This window comes from Puntigrus tetrazona, chromosome 25 (assembly GCF_018831695.1).
Source record: "Puntigrus tetrazona isolate hp1 chromosome 25, ASM1883169v1, whole genome shotgun sequence".
Taxonomy (NCBI): domain Eukaryota; kingdom Metazoa; phylum Chordata; class Actinopteri; order Cypriniformes; family Cyprinidae; genus Puntigrus; species Puntigrus tetrazona.
This window is the reverse complement of record NC_056723.1, coordinates 9,408,398-9,429,085: the sequence shown is the minus strand read 5'-3', so window position 1 is coordinate 9,429,085 and position 20,688 is coordinate 9,408,398. Positions and strand designations below refer to the sequence as shown.

Below are 20,688 nucleotides of genomic sequence, written 5' to 3'. Positions count from 1 at the left end.
GTTTTACAAGGAAATGCTATTTTATTCCTTCTGCTTCATTTTTTTATTCATGTGTTAGATGCTGTGTGTTTGCTACTAATTATGAAATTATAAATAGTAAAGATTGTGAAAGTATGATATAACTGTAATAGATTTTTTTTTTTTAATCACGCTTTAATGGGTAAATACAGACATTTAACTACCTACTTTTCTTGCTTTATTTTATGTAAGATAATTGTTTATGTAGCATGTCGAGAAATGTTTTTGTGTCTAATGCTTGTAAATAAAAGTAACGGGATAAAAATTTTACAGGTTCAGAAAAAAAGCACAATGATATCACTGGGGCAGTATTGGTTATACGTTTTTTAAAAAAAATGTATTCTGTTACAGTATTATTATACATCTATTGTTATTGAACTACATGTACATGTTTGGGTTAGGATTAGTGTTTAGTTTAGGATTACTTAAATGCTATTATCATAATATTAAGTGTATGATGTAGTTTTAAGGACACCTTAAAATAGTGTTCAAGAAGCCAGTCATAAGGGTAAATATTTTTAAAACTTTAGATCTGTACATCACCTAAAAGCTGAATACATATGTCTTCCATTGATGTATGAGGATGATGATGGATGGTTTGTTAGTATAGGACAATATTTGGCTGAGATACATTTAAAAATCTGGAATCTGGGGTGGAAAAAATCTAAATATTGAGAAAACTGATGTTCTTATCAAAAATTAAGTTTACAAAATTTCTTCATGAAACATAAACTTTACTTAATATCCTAATGATTTTTGGCATAAAAGAAAAATAGATGATTTTGACCAATATAATGTATTGCTGGCTATTGCTACAAATAAATCTGTGCTACTTATAACAGGGTTACATACGATACATATTTAGTACTTTAAAAGTACATATTAGTATCTTTAAAAAAAATTGCCCCAGTGACAGTTTTTGCTGTTTTACTGTAAGTGTACAGTATTCATATTCAGAGCTAAACAATAAAAAAATGTGACAAAGTCTTTAAAAATCAGTACCATACACCCGACAGCTGATACTTAAAAATTTATTGATTTGGATGTATGATCAAATCATATTTGACATAAGAAACAAAAGAACCCTTGCATAGATCACAGACCATGCCTTTGTCAATGTATGACCAAATTAAAACACAGAAACACAATTTAGCAAAACGAAGACAGAAACACGAACAGTTTGACCAGATGTACATGGAACAAACATTAACATGGAGTCATCATCTGTCTAACATAAACATGTAGCTGAGATGGTCAGTACGGAATCACTGTATGGACTCTAGTTTGGGTATCCTGCTTTCTTTTTAGATCATTAACTTCCACGACATTCTAATCCATGATTTGTATCATTCAGCATCCTGAAAGCAAACAGCAAAATCTCAAATGAAGCCAAAATAAACGAATAAACCGAATACAAAGATCTTATCAGTGGAGTTCGACGAATTAAAGAATTTCTCCCAAAAACAAAAGGGAACAATGTTAGAGTATAAATAATGAAGATGGCTTTAGGAACAAATGACAGCAAGGGCTTAAAAAAAATGATGCAACCAGAATATAGTTGATCCTCAGTTTTGAAAGGCTAAGCTCATGCAGTCTTCCATACACCATGCAGATTTTTGCAATTGCTAGGTTGCTGTTGAGTTTTTGGTTTGGTATGGCGGTATGGAGTTAAGGTTATTACAAAAAAGTACAATGTACAGTACATTTTCGATGCTAATGTCATTTCTTTTATTTATTTCATGATATCGATAATACAAGCTATAATCTTCCTATATATTTGTAATGGCTTGTCTTATGGACTCGTTTGTGAGCCTACTGTAGTTTTATCAAGGGCATGGGTTCTTTAAAGCACAGTTAACTATAGTGCCACATGGACGCAACATGGTAATATAGCTAGACGAGGCCACGCAGGTGAAGAAAATAAATATGTCTGCAACATCCTCCAAAAGGCCACAACCTGGGAGCACAACTACTTTTTCTCATTTTTCGACAGCTTTCATATCGGGTTACTTAGTAATCGGTATGATGGCAAGTCAGTCTCTTCTCTTTTTTTTTTTTTTACAATTATTTTTCCACTACAGTGTATTTTCTCTTTCACCCGTTCCTGAAATAAAGACGTGAATTCATAAATAGAAAAGCAACTAAATAAATATGTGTCATGCTATGAATTTACACAGACTCAGCTGATAAAAGACCTACCTCTATAAGCCATAATTAATGTAAAATGTTGCTCATAAATGGTCCTCACCTCAGATCAGAGGCAAAATAAACTTCCAACAGGGAAAGGAAGCGACTCTTGTTAAGGGGACGTTTTTGTTCTGTTACAGTCTCGACATAAAATACGTGACATTTTGTCAGCTAACACACTATCATTGGTGGAAGTCATTTCTCTCTTGCGCTCTAATAGGTTTAAATCTCGATTCTTATCAAAAGTTTGCCACAGCCCTTGGTGAATATTAAAATAAGCATTTTGGACAGTCCTGTTAACACACTTGATCCCTATTGCTAAGATTTATGGTGTAGTTATTAAATATAGGATTATGCATAGCACCAAAGGGTTTGATCGCTCCTCGCACGGCCAGTAGAAACGTTTTGCCTATATTCAATTGTTCCATATTATATTAATCTAATTCTAAACAGTAATTGTTTTGCTTGCTAAGCTTTTTTTCTCCGAAGAAATGTTATGAATTACAAACAAAAAGCAGATTGATAAAACCCTGAATAGTTCTTCCTGACACAGAGGCGACTAAACCCATGTTAGTGTGATAGGAAACGGCCTGAGGTAAAATACTGCTGTTTGCCTTTGATTACAATCACACCTCACGGATCAATAAAGATCACATGGTCAAGCAACTTGTTTACGAGCTGCTCGGGCAGACTTGCTTGTGTTTGTTAAATGAAATTACCCCAAAAGGGCTAATTCGATCGCGGCTATTTTAGAGTGTTTTTTAATTATCAAGGAAAATGGAAAGGAAAGATGTAGCTGGAATGGCCCACATTAGCTTGAACACAAGATTTTGCATTAACATTTAAGTCATCAGCACACTAAATAAATCAGTTAGGTCTGCGTTAAAATTTGTTCATTACAGTACCTGCTGGCTTAATATAGCCCTGATGGGCTAAGCATGACTTTTAACATTAAGTGGACATGTCAAAACAACAGTTGTGTACCCTGTGGTGTTTGAAAAGCCTGTGCTGTTTTCTCTTCCCAGATCTCTCTCCTTTTAAAAAAAAAAAAAAAAAAAAAAAAAAAAAAAAAAAAAAAAAAAGGACCGTGATAATAAACTGAACCAAAGTGAACGTTGATTGTGCTTAGCAAGGGAGCGTTTCAGATCCGAGGGGTCTGGGGCGGTCGCATTGTTGCGCTTGCTGTAAGTGCTCGAAAAAAGGCTAATTCTGGGGTACTCTAAGTGTATGATTTCTGACGTAGCATCACACTTCACAGGCTGTTATGTGCTCTCGTGTTCTGCTCTGCAGTGAGCTGTACGGAGACCTCACTGAGGTAGACTCTTAATTATGGCACAGCAACATAATCAAAACCACAACGAAAGGCAGATCGAAAACTCTAAAAGGTCCCGTCGCGTGAAAGCCGTACGTCCGATTTCATATTCAAGCTCAGCTGTCATATGAAAACACAGAAAAGGTTTGCGTTTGTGCCTGACAACCGTGTGTCACGTTCAAAATAACAAGAACAAAAATGAAAAGCACTCTGTATACACTGTAATGACCAGCCTCAACATACATTACGACAGTTCTAGAGCAGATATTGTTCCCTTGCCCTGCCTAAAACTCCAGTTACTCAGAGGCACTTTCACCTGTCCGGTTGCTGAGAGGGTCAAAGGCACTAGCAACTAATATGAGTAATTCTGCCATGATCTCTTTTGCATCCTGCTAAGATAAATTAAGCGATTTCTGATATTGTAAATCCTAAATTTGATCGCAAAATGGAAGCGTGAAGTATAATTGCCCATAGTTTTCTTTTTTTTTTCTTTTTTTTTTCCTCGAGAGAGAGAGAATGCCCATGCACTGCACTATTTAAGTTATATTATTTTTTCTTTTAACAGGTGCGCTTAGTATGAGTATATGCATTTGATAGTATCTTGATAGTTCTTTTTCTGTGTCTTTGACTATGTTTTAGATTGAAAAGTTTGCATCCCAGCGTTGGGGCTTGCATATATATTTTGTCACATTTCAGAAAATGTCAAGGAATCGACGTCCCTAGTTTTCCCTGATTGTAACAACGACACCCTTATGAGGTATCTCAATTGCAACAAGCTGTATTATACCGATGTCATGCATTAAATATACTAGGATACACAGTACCTTAGTTGATTAGGCCATAATGCAGGTTCTTTTGACATGCTATGATATCATTAAGATTCTGTTTCCCGTAAGGTTAAACATTCAGTCTTTAAATACACCTAAATGATAAGCATCTCAAATCATGACACACTAGTGCACTTTTCATGGCGGAGGTCGATGGAGAGGGGAGCTGATGGAACCGAAGGCAAAAGAAAAGCAAAACAGGAATGGATTTCCTATCGTCATGAGGTAATGTCCGACGCATGCCAATATCAAAATGAGGATAATCAAAACATGCTAACTATGAGGCTCCTCTTTCGGCATTGTGCTGTCTTATATCTAAAGGGCATGGCATTTAATCACTTGGTGATATCTAAATTACAGCATCTGCTGGAAAATAGCAGCAATGCGGATGTCCATGAGGCGATGACCTTGGCCTCCGTAGCATCCCAGCAGAAGATAAGTCTTGTTCATATAAGGTGCTTTGCTGGTCAGTTAAGAAGACCACCTACGGACGAGGCGTCCACCGAACACTGCACTTGGTCTTTTATGCACGTTCCCGGATGCAGTGTGCAGCTTGCTGAAATGTAGTCTGCAGTCCATGCGTGATGTTTTAGTAATCCCGTCGTCGAGAGTCCTTCAATGCCTGTGGACATTAGCTAGGTGCTCGAGGAGGCTTTTTTCTCAATCATCCTCTTTGGAAATGTATGTAGACTAAGTGTACACCGAATCATCGGCCTCGTTTGCTGCAGTTATGTTCTATATGTTTTGGTGTCATATTTTTCTTTCGTCTGCATTGTAGAGATATTCGCATTGCAAGGGCTCACGAGAGAAGGTAAAGTAAGCATTCATATGTACGTGACTGAATTTTCTACTGTGTCTCTAGACATCGGTTAGCAGCTTACTTTTGTTCACACAGTTCTGATTGGGGATAGTGCAGTTGCCAGTTCTGAGGTTGGCCTCTCTGAAGTTGTCGATGCTGTTGTTTATGTCTCCATCTATCTCCATGTACTCAGACTTGCTGACGGTCGAGGAGCTGCGACGACTGGAGTTGGAATCGGAGGCTATGTTGGGGTTGCTCACGTTGAGGAGCTGGGCCTGCTCCTCTCCTTCGGTTTCTCTATGGTAGAAATAGTTGAAGTTGGACACGATGACAGGCACGGGGAGGGCGATGGTCAGCACACCGGCGATGGCACATAGGGAACCCACGATCTTGCCCCCTATAGTCACTGGCACCATGTCCCCGTAGCCCACGGTCGTCATCGACACAACTGCCCACCAGAACGCATCTGGGATGCTGCTGAAGTAGGACTCTTTTTCCTCTGCCTCTGCGAAATACACAGCACTGGAGAACAATATGACACCAATGAAGAGGAAGAAAATTAGCAATCCAAGCTCTCGCATACTGGCTTTGAGGGTCTGCCCCAAAATCTGAAGGCCTTTGGAGTGCCTGGACAGCTTAAAGATCCTGAACACCCTGACCAGACGGATCACCCTGAGGATGGCCAGTGATGTTGCCTGCTCGCCCTTTCCTTCCTTCCCTCCATCGGCATCCTCTGCTAACTCTGTGCCCAGTGTGATGAAGTAGGGGATGATGGCCACAATGTCTATGGTGTTCATCATGTTCTTAAAGAAGGCCGCTTTGCTTGGGCACGCAAAGAAGCGCACTATCAGTTCGAATGAGAACCAGATGATGCAGAGTGTCTCTACGATAAAGAAGGGATCGGCCATGATGTTTGGTTTGGAGTAGAAGGTGCTGTTGCCTATAACCACCTTCTCTGGTTCCCCTTTCAGTTCAGGTAAAGTCTCCAAACAGAAAATGACAATGGAAATTAAAATGACCATAACGGACACAATAGCAATTCCTCTGGCCGCCCCCGAGCTTTCAGGATGCTCGAAAAGAAGCCAGATTTGCCGCTGAAACTCGCGCTCTGGTAAGGGCCGCTCTTCCTCGCGAATGAAGCCCTCATCTTCGCGAAACTTCTCCATCGCCTCGACCCCAAGTTCATAGAACTTAATTTCTTCAGAGAACATATCCAACGGGACATTGGCAGGCCTTCTCAGTCTCCCCCCGGACTGATAGTAGTAGAGGATGGCATCAAAGCTCGGGCGATTTCTGTCGAAGAAGTACTCGTTTCTCAAGGGATCGAAATACCGCATTCGTTTCTTTGGGTTACCTAACAGAGTCTCTGGAAACTGGGCGAGAGTTTTGAGCTGGGTCTCGAAACGCAGCCCTGCTATGTTGATGACCACCCGTTCGCAGCATTCATGATCGTCGTGGTCAGGGGGGTACGTGTCCTGCGGATGCCCCGGCACGGCAGAGGTCTCGTCCATGTTGTCCCCAGCCACGACTGTCATCCTGCAGGTCAAAGTTGGAGCTCCGCAGGAGTTAATTTAATTGAGCAGACATCCAACTGCCCTCCCAAAAGCGTTGCTTTCCTTCCTTTTCTCCGTTTCCAGACCCTCAAATCTATCTCGAACCCTGGGTATAGGATATAACTTGATCGTTCCTCAGTGTGGCCCCACTGCGGTTGTCACTGATTCGACCATCGCTCCGTTCCGCTGCATCCACTACGGCTGCCTCTGTCACCGAGACAGAGAAAAATGGATCGAACAGCGGCGATATTTGCTAGCTCAGCAAGTTCACACTGCTTATTTATTTACTTGTGATTGTATGTATAAATCAGATAAGTGCATATAGCCTTAAGGGCGCAGTTCTGAATTATTATGCTCATTGGGGTTATGGAAAAGACGTGACAGGACAGTGTCACTTTTACTCCATCGCCACATGCATACAGTTTCACTATATATTATTCAATTGCTTATAGCTAAGATTGAGTAAGTAAATAAATAGGAAAACATGAAAATGACTTTCACTTCAGGCTTATTCAGGCAGTTTTAGTGCTCACCTCGCTACTGAAGGAATGCGTCTTCTGCCGGCAGTCTCCTGTCAGCAATGCACCCTCGATTCCCTTTTGTTGTGAAAATAGGCTTGTAAAAGGCTCTTCACATCTTCTCACTTTCAAACTGTTCGGCTGCGGTCCATAAATGTCACATCCATGACGGAAATGATTCACGACATTCGCAAGCGATGCTATAATGAACAAAAATAATATGGCTTTGAGGTGTATTACAAAGCTTCACATTCAATATAAACGCGTGCTAAAAGACAAGAAGCGGAGAAAAAGGCTAAAAGAAAACATGAAGCCGCAACGTCCTCCCTCCACTCCTGCTCGTGCGGCGGCACCTTGGTGTAAATGGCTTATACTGCATGAGAAATTGTAATGCTGCAGCTCAGCTCAGGCGGGAGATACATTAAGGGGGCAAAAGCGAACCATACCATTTCCAGACATTACTGCATCAGCAAAATTTCCCTCTTACGAGTAGACAAGATGACGAGCGGTCTGTTTTATCTGGACGCACTGACAGGGGGTATGGATGCGAAAGGCTTCTTAAAGGGGGATCAATAAGGGGAGAGGGAATAATTCCTTAATCATGCCCAACATATTGTTGCACTGTATTGCACATGGGAGAACGCGGAGCGGGAGAGGGGGGTAGGACAGTATGGGGGAGGGGTTCGACGCAATGCAGACCGCGCGTGGCCACAAGTGCTTGTCCACGCAATGCGCGAGAGCATTTATGTGCCAACACTGGCGCAGTATCTGATTCGCCGAGCACTAATGTGCACAGATACTTTAACTGACCACACTAACCAATAACCACAATAAAAAGACGACTTCTCTAAAGTGCTCTTCTTCGTGGAATACTGCGACTTTTTTTTTCCACCCAAAAGAGTTCTAGAGCCGCACAGCTCCATGCGTGTTGTTTGAGGCTGGATCGTGCGGGGGTTGGAATATTTATAGAATAACGTGGGTGTATGTACTCGGACGGACGTTGATTTTTGCAGCACACTCGGTTAGAGTGCTTTCCAGCATACGCCGGTTATATAGGCAGTTTGTTTTGATAATCCTCACCTTCATCTTACCGTAGAATCACCTACCTATTTTTTCAAACGTTTGAATGTTTGGATTTCGACATCGTTTTCTGTCATGGTGGAATAATCACGTCTGTATAATTCACTTCAAATTCGCGACAGAAAAGAGATCTCTTTAAGATGCTGGCGTTCCTACTTAGAGGCTTAAATAATAATTGCTGCATTCACATTTCACAAAGATATTATTGGATGATTCAAACGCCATTATGTGAACAGTATTATTTCCTTACAATATTTTACAATTAACTCTATATATCACAATTAACTCTGATATAGTTGTTACTTCATTTACCCTTACCCATTTACCTACATTAAAACACATTAAAAAAGTCTTAAATAGGACGTTTTACTTCAGTTTAGCAGACAGCAGTATTTTAAGAAATAATATTTTGAATAATATTTAAATACTGATACTGTTTTAAAACAATGTCTAGGCTCTTGCTATGTCAACATGTCAGAATTTTAATTATAATTTTATTCTATTTTTTTTTTAAACTTTACAAAGCCATGATTTACTTTAAGCCTCCCAAAATAACTTAAATATGTCCAGCATAAAAACGTTCAATAAACGTTGCAAGCTTAATGGATTTAATAAACAATCCGATGTAATTCTGGTGATGATGTAATAATACTTTCCTTGATTAAATGAACCCATCATTTTTTTAATGATTGTGGCCAGTGATGTTTTCTCCAATTCACCAGTAGGTTGCGCACAAACATAATCAAACCGATGCAAATGACTGATCTGTGCATGACATCCCCTCCATTAGTGTCAGGAAAAGTGTACAAGAGCTGGTGATTTAATTCAGAAAGGGAAAGCTTAAACAGAAAAATACCGCAAATAAATATGAGCCATTGCATAAGATGCGAAATGTTAACTAGTCTACGGTAAACTCATCAAGTTGATTCGAGCACTAATTTGTTTTAGACCAATTCTAAATATGTCAATCAGCCAAAGAGAGTAAAAGCACTACAGTTTTCATTATGAGGCACTGTTAGAACTGCAGCTGGAGTGAGCTCTTAACTGCTAAATATCATGAATAAGAAATGGGCAGCCCTTTCCTCCCTTCTCTTTTTACCGTTCAATGACTTCCCCTCAGTATAGGCTACTTTTGGTGAGCAGCGATTTGTTCAATCAACATAAATGCATCAGTAGTCATTAATCAGAGCTGTCTGAAGTGTCATAGATCCCACCTGCTTTACATTATTAATGGAGTAATTGTTCAGTTTTGTGCATGTTTCACTGCTCTGTTTAAACTGAACATGACTATACATTATCTTTTGGAAACATCATTTTTTTTAAAAGCACGTCCACTAAGCACAATTTACTTTTAATGACGTGGCAATGAGCTTTTGCCCAGAGATATGTCTAGTCAACAGTATTATTCCAGGTAACATGCAACAATGCCACGGTTGATCGTGCATCATCAGCATGTTAGTATTTTTCTAATAAATATTACAAAAAACATCTTTCACGGGATTATACTCAGCCATTTATTATTAGACTGCAGTCCATAACGCAAAGCTTTACTTTAAAACCTTCAAGAGAAATGATGCAAACAACGTTGGATTATGAATGTGACAAAATATTTATTTATCAAAAATAAGTTAACAATTCATACCTCATTGACATGTAACAAAAATAGCTTGCTTGTGGTCTGCAGCTGTCATGTGGGCAGGTTAACTTGCCAAGATGTTAAGGTAACACGAGGGTCAGACCGTATTATATTTTATCCTGAGAAGTGGCAACATATGTAAAGAACAACTCTCGCATGTTCGAAACACCCATCTTACACAAGGCAGAGATTATCGAGATATTTTAAATAACAATATCTTACAAGGCAATGGCACAAAAGCTTAAAACATTTTATAAAGAATATGCTAATTAGTTCTAGATTACAACTATAGTACAATAATACATTATTACAAAAATCAATAGCGGCCTGTGAGGATTTTTTTGAGAGGCTGATTTGTAAAGTAATACTAATCAATGAACCAATATATATATAGCCTACATGCTGATAATTTTGCTTATGTACACAAATGATACATTTGATATAAAAAATAACATTGATAATAGCATTATAATCGCGATAATAAACGAAAAAATTGCAGCGCCATATACAGATGTGCACATATAGCTTACTTCAAATATACATACATTTACATTTTAAACTTTTTTTTTATTTTATTTTTTTTTACATAGATCAGGGCTCGTTCTTTCAAGCAATAATTCAATGATACGCTCCTTCTTTTTGGTAGGTATTTTTATTTAGCATTTAATTGATATTTTGGCTCCTGTTCACCTGTTATCTGACGGGCAGGCTTGATGACGCAACATCACGATACTGAAATCTGATTGGTTTACACGCATGTCTCTCTATTTGCGGAAGGAAGCGAACTCCATTAGCCTTGTTTCGCATTTTGGCGAAAATGCTCTGATTGGTCTGTGCTCCGATTAAAAACAGTAAGTGCTTTCGCGTAATACAAATATATTATCATACGCATTAAGCACATTGATGGGTACATTGAAGTTAGTTCTCCTCTGGCGGACCGCTACTGACAAAAATACACACACATGGCATGATTATGCAGGTGACATGAACTTCTGTCTTCTTTTTTTTAGAGAAGAAATGTCTTCATACGGCTGCTGCTTCCTGCAATTATAAGTAACATTAATGTGGTGACAGATAAAGAGACATGCAACTGTCATTCAATGTGACATTAGTGTAGGCTCGTAGTTTCTACAGAACTCTGATTCCGCCGCAAGGGGGCGGTCGAATATTACGTTGGTCCTTTTAAAGCGACAAGTAAAAAAATAAGTTGATATTTACACGAACCTCTTCTCTATGCCCTGTTCACGGTTGTAGCTATAGGCCTTTATTCTTAGACCATTAATAATAACAATTTCTGTTGGAAATAAAATATTTATTTTAATTTTACAGCTGCTGAAGTGCAGGTTTGGATTCTGTCCTAAATTACATATCATGCACTATATATTCAGCAGTCCAATGTATGACTTGTATGGGGTTATAAAGTTATTTTGACACCAAAACTGGAGTCCGATAGCCCTTTCATTATGTAAAGAAAGAAGTTGTGACGGTTGAAAGCATGAAGTGTCCAACACAGCCAAGGGCCATGTCAATTGGAGAAGGCTTCTGCATAAAATATATATCGTTAATTCGATTTTTAATATTCTGGTATTTTGTGGTATAGCAGAAAACAGCTAGGCCTGCTTATTATTTTTATATATTTTTATTTGTAACAAAATAAATACATTTCGGTTTGATGAAGTTTTCATTTTTCAACACTATAGGAGGTTTGTTTTTATTAAACAGTGATTTTTTTATCTACTAAATATGTTACCAAATGTGCTAAAAAAAAAATTATAATTCTTTGTGTCTTTCAGTTTTTAATCTTAAATTAAATTACTGAATTTCACCCATTAGACTAATAAAATAATGCTATAATTTTTGAGGTTTATTGAAAGATGTTTTCATTTTACCGTTTTGCATTCCTTCATGTATGTTAGTAAATTTGTCTTTATTTTGTCCTTTTCCACTATGAAATTCCTGTTATTCCCAATCAAGTGCCCAACATCATATACCCAAATATTCTGTACGAATAGAGAACATTTAATTAAGAAGCAGTTGAGTTATGATTGAGAGGATTTGACATATTTACAATCTCTAGTGGCCATGGAATTGATAAAGATAAAACATATTTTATAAAATTGTTTTATCAATGACTTAATGTTCCCCTTATAGAGTAGTTTATTAAAAAAGCTTTACTTTAATATACAACTGTAAAAGTAAGCAAGTGACATTGCTGCATAAGGCACATGCCAATTCAATTATATTTAACTGAATATGTTTTATCGTATCATTCTTCTATATGCCATTAGTATTAATAATCATCTAAAACGTTAATAAAGCAAAGAGCAGGTACAAAAAAATGAAGTGTCCAACATTCCATTTAAGTGCAAGTATCTAAAATGGATTTTCAGTGTGAACTAGTTTTATATTCCGCGAAATGGAATAGAATAGTTCATGAGCTGAAGAACAGGGACGCGCGTTTCGTGTTAGTAAACATTCTGAGATGACGTAAGGCTCAACGTGGTTATTCGGGTTGCCAAGCAACGTAGAAGCTTGGCGCGCTAATTTCAAATTCAGCTGTGAGGTCACATGTCTAGTTCTGAATAAGGTTCATGCAGCCACAATATTGTGTAACTCTAGAAACAACAAACCCCGAGTATTTAGACAGCGAGACTAATACTCACACTGATGCGCCTGCGGTGTTTTTGGTGTTCCTATACATCAGTGAGCTTGCCCGTATATTCCTCTGATGGATTGAAATTCAACACGCTTATTGAATTCCCGTCGTCGTCGTCTGAATGCTCCGATTTCGCGAGCGAGGGTTTGCTGTCGCTTTTGTTTATGTCACATGCGACGGGCAACTGGCGACCGAAAGTTACGTGCGTATATTCCACCTGCTCCTCTTCGGTGTGCTCTCTGTGATAGAAGTAATTAAAATTCGACACTATCACTGGTACCGGGAGGGCGATGGTAAGAACTCCGGCAATGGCACACATCGATCCAACTATTTTGCCTCCTATCGTCACTGGGTACATGTCGCCATATCCGACAGTAGTCATGGAAACAACCGCCCACCAGAACGCGTCTGGGATGCTGGTAAAAGACGATTCCGGGTCGTCCACTTCTGCGAAGTACACCGCACTGGAGAACAATATAATGCCAATGATAAGGAAAAATATGAGCAGTCCAAGTTCTCGCATACTCGCTCGTAAAGTCTGACCGAGAATTTGGAGACCCTTGGAGTGCCGGGAGAGTTTGAAAATCCTGAAGACGCGCACCAAGCGGATAACTCTCAGTATGGCGAGAGACGTGGTCTGCTGAGAGTTTGACTGGACTTCGCTTAGGTCCAAACCCAAAGTAATGAAATATGGAAGAATAGCAACGATATCTATGATGTTCATGATGTCCCTGAAGAAGGCGGGTTTGCTCGGGCATGCAAGAAACCGCACAAACAGCTCGAAGGAAAACCAAATGATGCAGATGGTCTCCAGCAAGAAGAACGGGTCCGTGAAGATACTGGATTTTTTTCCAGTAGTCGTTCCGTTCGGCGCAAGGTGGTTGTTGAACACACGGTCGTCCTCTCTAAATTCCGGCAAAGTTTCTAAACAGAAGATCACAATGGATATCAGGATGATCATGACAGATACTATAGCGATCATTCTGGCCGGACCAGAGCTGTCGGGATACTCAAAGAGCAGCCAGATCTGACGCTTAAACTCACTGGCCGGAACCGGACGCTCGTCTTCTTTTAACAAACCCTCGTCCTCTCGGAAACGGTCGATTACCTCATCTCCAATTTCGTAAAATTTTATTTCATCCATAAAGATCTCAACCGGCACGTTGATGGGTCTTCGAAGCCTCCCGCCGGACTGATAGTAGTACAGGATGGCATCAAAACTGGGTCGGTTCCTGTCGAAGAAGAACTCGTTCCTCAGCGGGTCGTAGAACCGCATCCTTTTAATTGGGTCTCCTAGTAACGTGTTGGGGAACCTTGCGAGGGTTTTAAGTTGAGTTTCAAAACGCAGACCCGAAATGTTGATGGTGACTAGCTTGCAGCACTCCTGGTCGGGGGGCTCCACTTCACAGATGTCCTGGAAGGGGGCAGCGTGGTCCACACTCTCATCGTGGTTCTCTCGGGACATCTTTGCCCCTCGAGAGTGCTGTTTATTGTGCCTCCTCGACTTTCCGCCACTCCACCAGTTTTTTGGATCCGACAGCTCCAGCCTGACGACGTTTGAGTCCTAAACTAACTTCTAAAAGCTAGCGAGCTACCTTTGAAGATGTTTGGAAAACTTTTTACTAGTTTATCGGCGTAATTAAATAGAAGTCATTCTGACAACATGCTCAGCCGAGAGCTCAAACAGATATAGTACCACACAGACTGCTTAAGACAGCAATGGGTGGGCTGACTTTGATTGGCACACCGAAGCAATGGCGTCGGGTGTTTTGAACTTTAGTGGCACGAAGTTACAGTCTGTAATTTGAAGAAGACCTAAGAACTCGACGTTTTTTTTTTTTTTTTTTTGGTTATTATGTTTATCAAATGTTTTATTATAAATATAACACGATATATAAAACAAAAGCCAACATTTACGTGTTCGTAAAACAATACTGTTGATTAATATCGTTGCCGCTCTTTTGGGAGTGACCCATTTCAAGTAGTTCGCGAATTCAGAAATGCTTCCGAACTGTTTATTTCTCACATCCTCAAGCTCTCGTAGCGTTGCTCCAGCCCGGGCCCCTCGAACTGCCTCTTGAACTTGAAAATGCTGGCGTGACTGACACCTGAGCAGCCGAGCAGGGCGACTCCTTAAGAGTCATTAGCAGCGGTTACATTGGCCGACTTTACAACTAACACCATGAGGCCCCAAGCAGAAATGTGATGATGCCTGAGGTTCATTGGTGCTGATTGATATGGAGAAAGAGAGAGAGAGAATCACCACACCTCCGACACCTGTGTGTGTCGAAAGTTGTCTGGATCAACTGGCTTGGTAATGCTTCTCCTCTTTTGCTTTGTTTATTTATTTCGGCGGTAACTATAAGGTTTTATGAATGTGCGTATGAACGGCACGACAAAATAAAACGGAAAACTCGTGTTATAGATACGCCAAAATAGACTTCCTATATGCTAGGGTATAAGCTAGCGATGGGTATGATTAGGGTCGGGAGGTATATGCGAATTATATCTACGTGAAAACAGCGTATCATATGCACGCCAAACACGCCCGTCTCATATATACGCGTATATATATATATATATATATATATATATATATATATATATATATATATATATATATATATATATATATATATATATATGCGTATCAAAACCACGAGTTTTCGGTTTTATTTGGCGTAATATTTATAACAATAACCACAAATAGGAATGTAAGGTTCACACACACAGGTAGATACTGAGACCAACTATTTTGAATACCAAAAAGGTTTATTATACTTGCAACTTATGTCAACAACAAAATATACAGAAAGTGTTTTTTCCTCCCTTAAGGGCTTCTTAACTGCAATAATATATTTTATAATTTCATGCAGAATTATATTTTTCCATGCAATTATCTGAGACGTGACCTACTGTAACTTGCTTATAGCCGCATCTCTGTCTTTTTTATTAACGAAGTTTACAACAGTTACTTTCCGGCATTAAAAATAAGTGGATATAAACAGACATGATAAATCACTAAGGCACTTCCAAGCAATCAGTAACAGCAGACTGAGTCTTGGAGATGGACCCGATAAACAGGCAAATCCCTCGAGCCGGGGCAGAAAAGGCCAGGGATTCCCGTGAGGGGAAAATGCTGACAGTAAGCAATATGCCATCTTAATAATTATGGCACCAGCGCTGGCCATGTGAGTGAAGGACAGCCCATTGGGATGAGATATCATCATTCCATTCACACCCAAACGTCAGCGTGGAACTCCTGTAATGTTCAGATGCCGTCAGGTTCCTGAGGAATCTGGGCTCACGTTCCACCTCGTGTGTGATGGTGTAATGGTACATGCATGGAATTTAACATGTTTTCAGCTATGACAACCCCTAGGCCCTCAAATTTCAAAGATCTTAATATGGAGCTGAGACCTGTGGCGCTGATAATCTTCAATGAAAGTTACTCTCTGCTTCTGTGCAGTTGTGTAAGCTATATAATAAGAGTCTTTCCCGTGGCTAAATAAAGCTCTGATGAGTTTAACCGCTTGAGTATCCGTTCAGTTTATCGTCTCATATTACAAGCTCATGTCTAACAGGCAGCTTAATACTTTCACCATCCCCTGTGTGTGATAGTACCTTAAAAAACTCTTGTGTGTGTAATAGTGGGACAAATTCGTACTCATTCACGTACTAAGTATGTTTTGGCACCGTTCATTTGCATGTGAGGCCACATTCCTCCTTAAAAAGATAGTTCAGCCTAAGATTATATCATTTACTCAGCCTCGTGTCATTGTGTGAATGTCTGGGCAGCCTTTTTTTCCTGGACAGCCAATAGTGAATGAGAATTGAACTATCAAGTTCCAAATATATTAAGTAGTTTAATTAAAAAAAGTTAAAGCACTAAAATGACTGAGATTACAAATATAAATGAATTAGAAACTACATAGAAATCATTGCTGTCAAATTGATTAATCGCATCCAAAATTGAAAGGAGTTTGTGTTTACATAAGTGTGTATAAATGCACTGTGATTAAATGCATATATTTAAGAATACATATGTACTGTACACAAACACGTGTAAAGACAAAATTTATTTTGCATGCACTTATTTGATTTGACAGGCCTAATAGAAATATTTAAGAAAAAATTTACTAATACAAATTATAAAAGTATACAGAAGTACTATATATAGTTTACTGTTAAAGAATTTAGTATATATATATATATATATATATATATATATATATATATATATATACAGTCATGGCCAAAAATATCGCTACCCTTGGCAAATATGTTCAAAGAAATTGAACTGCTTTGTTAATCCATTTTGATATTTTATTTCAAAAATCTTAAAAACCTAACCTTTTACTGGATAATAAGAATTTAAAATGGGGAAACATTATGAAATAAATCTTCTTCCTCTAATACACACTGGCCACAATTAACAGGAGTTTACCTTTTCTATACAGTACTTTTGGAAACGTCCGTTTGCCAGTTTAACAGCTCAAAATTTTCTCCTATAATGCCTGATAAGGTTGGAGAAGGGAGCCCTGCTGCCGCTGCCCCCGTTCCCACACAGCCGACGCAGCAGCCTTCAGCAAAGCAGCGTTGTGGAGCAGGGAAGCCATCCAGCCCATCCAGGCTTGCGCCAAACCTGCCGGTAAGTGTAAGAGCAAGCGGCACTTCACAAGCTTCCTTTCAGAATGTCGACCCAGAAATGCATCTTCGGGTGCATCCCTCCCCGGGATTAGTTTGCAGCAATCGACCTGAGGGACGCGTACTTTCATGTCTCGATTCTTCCGTGCCATAGACCATTCCTGCGGTTTGCGTTTGAAGGTCGGGTGTATCAGTTCAAGGTCCTACCCTTTAAGCTTTCCCTGTCACCCCATGTCTTTACGAAGGTTACAGAGACCATTAAGAGAACAGGGCATTCGCATGCTCAACTACTTGGATGACTGGCTAAATCTCAGGTTCAAAAGTTAAAATTTTTATTATCCAATAAAAGAAGTTGGATTTTTGTGATTTTCTTTTAAATAAAAGATTAAAAGGATTATCAATTATTAATTTTCACAGCTTTCTTTGATCATATTTACCAAGTTAGCCGATATTTTTGACCCCTTATATTTTTCAATCTTTGTTATATTGCAGCCATTTGCTAAAATCATTTAAGTTTTTTTAAGCACCCCATAATCAACAGAAAAACACAGAATTGTTTTTGCAGATTTATTAAAAAGTATTCAGACCCTTTTCTCAGTATTTAGTGGAAGCACCCTTTTGATCAAACACAGCCATGATTTGGTGATCCTCTGCCATTCCTCCTTACAGATCCTCTTCAGTTCTGTCAGGTTGGACGGTAAACGCTGATGGACAGCCATTTTCAGCTCTCTCCAGAGATGCTCAATTGGGTTTAAGTCAGGGCTCTTGCTGGGCCACTCAAGAACAGTCACGGAGTTGTTGTGAAGCCAAGTTGTTTTAGTTGTGTGCTTAGGGCCATTGTCTTGTTGAAAGGTAAACCTTCGGCCCAGTCTGAGGTCCTGAGCACTCTGGAGAAGGTTTTCGTTGAGGACATCGCATTCATCTTAGCGCTTAGGAACCTTAAGTGCAGCAGAAATGTTTTTGTAACCATGAACAGATCTGTGCCTTGCCACTTGCCCGTCTCTGAGCTCTTCAGGCAGTTCTTTTGACCTCATATAATTCTCATTTGCTCCGACATGCACTGTGAGCTGTAAGGTCTGATATAGACAGGTGTGTGGCTTTCCTAATCAAGTCCAATCAGTATAATCAAACACAGCTGGACTCAAATGAAGCTGTAGAACCATCTCAAGGATGATCAGAAGAAATGGACAGCACCTGAGTTAAATATAGTGTCACAGCAAAGGGTCCGAACACTTAGGACCATGTGATATTTCAGTTTTTTTTTTTTTTTTTAAATAAATGTGCAAAAATGTCAACAATTCTGTGTTTTTCTGTCAATATGGGGTGCTGTGTGTACATTAATGAGGTAAAAAAAGAACTGATTTTAGCAAATGGCTGCAATATAATTTCTACTTTCCATACCCACTGTATATATTTACATTAACAAATAAATCTATTATTAATAATAATAATAGTAATTAAAAATAATAGTATAAATAAGCACTGTCAGCTATAATTTCCTTATAAACAATAATAAATTGTGACATTTTATAATTATTTTTAAAATGACTTTTAAAAGGTTAAATTACATAAAAAATAAAAATAAAGGGAAAAAAGGGACTGGATCTTCAAGATTATTATTTGGACATTTAAAATGATTATTTATAGTAACTATAAGACTTTACTACAACTGAGCTAATGTGTTATAGCTAATATAGCAATGGCCTTCGAGACAGAGGTGACATGGGTTGATATATGGGCGATGGGTGTTGACAGGAGGAAGACTGCCAAGAGGTTTTCCTTTAAATGATCAACCACTTAAACATTTTTAACCCATGTAAACGTATTCTAACGTGACCGAGATCGACCACAAGAATCACAGCAACTTCTAATTACTACATTTAACGTGAAAAATATTCTTGTCAAAAGTTAAAAAACACCTGCTACTGGAGCTCAGCAGGTTCGTAGTGCGAGACAGTGCTAAGTTGCTGCTGACTTCGACACCTTTAGCTGCCGCAGATCAAGGCTTCCTCCATAGAAAGTGAATACGACTGCAAGGCACTGCGCCAGTTCTCGGGGGTTTGATGGTCACCGGTTTTAGCAGGGTGTCAGTTGAGTTTGATGAGCATGTTTTTGCTGATAGGCGACCACGGCATGAAGCAAGGGGGTGAAACCTGAGAGTGGAGATCCGGAAGGTTGGAAGGTATCTTCTGCATGCTCTGTTCCTCCCCTGACTCTTTCCGGATTATGATTACAGGCCTTGATTAAGACTTGCCCTTTTTAGTCGCAGACACCGTCTGCTGTCGAGCCACGGTCAAATCTGCTGAAAGGAAGCCTTGAAGGGTGTCCTGCACAACATTAAAGCATTGGTTTTGAGGGTGAACGAACGTAAAAGCAAATCTTCTTCAATGCCATTTTAATGGAGGCTTACATTTCTATCAATTTGTGACAAAATATTTTTTAGTTTCTTTACCTGTACAAAAACAGGCACATTTAATAAATGTTACGTTGCATTATGCCGTCGTCTTGGGCTTATAGTGACACCTAGTGGTGTGGATGAAACGTTATGCAAAAACATTTTAAATAATTATGTGTAACTGAATAAAAAAGTGATACATATGAGTGATAAAATAAAACAAAGCTGCTTAAATTAATTTCTTGAGCAGCAAAACTACAAAGCGAAGGGGGCATTGAATACTTTAAGTATGTGACTGCTCTGTGCAAAATTCTGTGAAATTGAACACGGGTAAATATCATTCCTCAAGAATTCTTAAATTGGAACAGCCATAAATCACGTAGCATCTAATAAACTGATACTGTAGCTGGTATGTTGACGTACGCAATACAAGCGAACATTGTGTGCATCATGTCTCAATCGTCTCGGTACACAGGATTGGGAGACACAGATGTTTTACCCACAGATGCAGCTGAAACCGTATCCAGCCCCACGAGTATCCCTCTGGACTGCCAGGAACTACAGCTAGTATTAATAGCCCTCCAACACTTGCTGAACAACTGTATGGAAAAATACATGCCCTGGTACATGCCATTTGTCATTAGTCTGCATTAAAATCAAATCAATAATAAGTTTTAATGAAGAGGTATGAAATATTGATTTAGGAGCAGAGTGCTCCTTTAGCTGATTCATGCACAGGAAAACAGGTTCTTTTAGACTTTGTTTAGACCGACGATAAATACGCTTTCCGCTCAAATGGATCTGCAATCTTTCTTCAGAAATAGCGGCCACAGTGGAAAAAAAAATAACAGGCAAAAATGTCCAAGTGTTAATAGTGTAGCAAGGTATGAAGTATAGTTCACGCAGATGTCACTTTCAGTCGAACGCTACAAACAAAGTTATCATATTTTGCACCAATCCAATCCACAGGTTTCTAATATTTACAGAAAACGCAGTTTTTGCCCACCTGAACTGAACTGTAGGCATTTAATGCTAATAGGTGAACTTATTTTCCTGATTA

At 39.1% G+C, this 20,688-nt stretch overlaps 2 protein-coding genes across 2 annotated transcripts; both read right to left on the bottom strand.

Moving 5' to 3' along the window:
* Nucleotides 1-1,035: 1,035 nt before the first annotated feature.
* On the bottom strand, nt 1,036-7,820 carry kcna1a (potassium voltage-gated channel, shaker-related subfamily, member 1a). The gene is made up of 3 exons (XM_043228635.1): nt 7,661-7,820; nt 7,230-7,414; nt 1,036-6,903 (listed from the first exon to the last, which is right to left on the bottom strand). Exon 3 carries the CDS (start codon nt 6,676-6,678, stop codon nt 5,203-5,205), a length of 1,476 nt encoding a protein of 491 aa, XP_043084570.1. The 5' UTR covers nt 6,679-6,903; nt 7,230-7,414; nt 7,661-7,820; the 3' UTR covers nt 1,036-5,202.
* A 2,064-nt stretch (nt 7,821-9,884) lies between these two features.
* On the bottom strand, nt 9,885-14,388 carry kcna6a (potassium voltage-gated channel, shaker-related, subfamily, member 6 a). Its single transcript, XM_043227484.1, has 2 exons — nt 12,594-14,388; nt 9,885-10,971 (listed from the first exon to the last, which is right to left on the bottom strand). The coding sequence occupies exon 1, from the start codon at nt 14,049-14,051 to the stop codon at nt 12,624-12,626; it is 1,428 nt and encodes a 475-aa protein (XP_043083419.1). The 5' UTR covers nt 14,052-14,388; the 3' UTR covers nt 9,885-10,971; nt 12,594-12,623.
* Between the last annotated feature and the right edge of the window lie 6,300 nt (nt 14,389-20,688).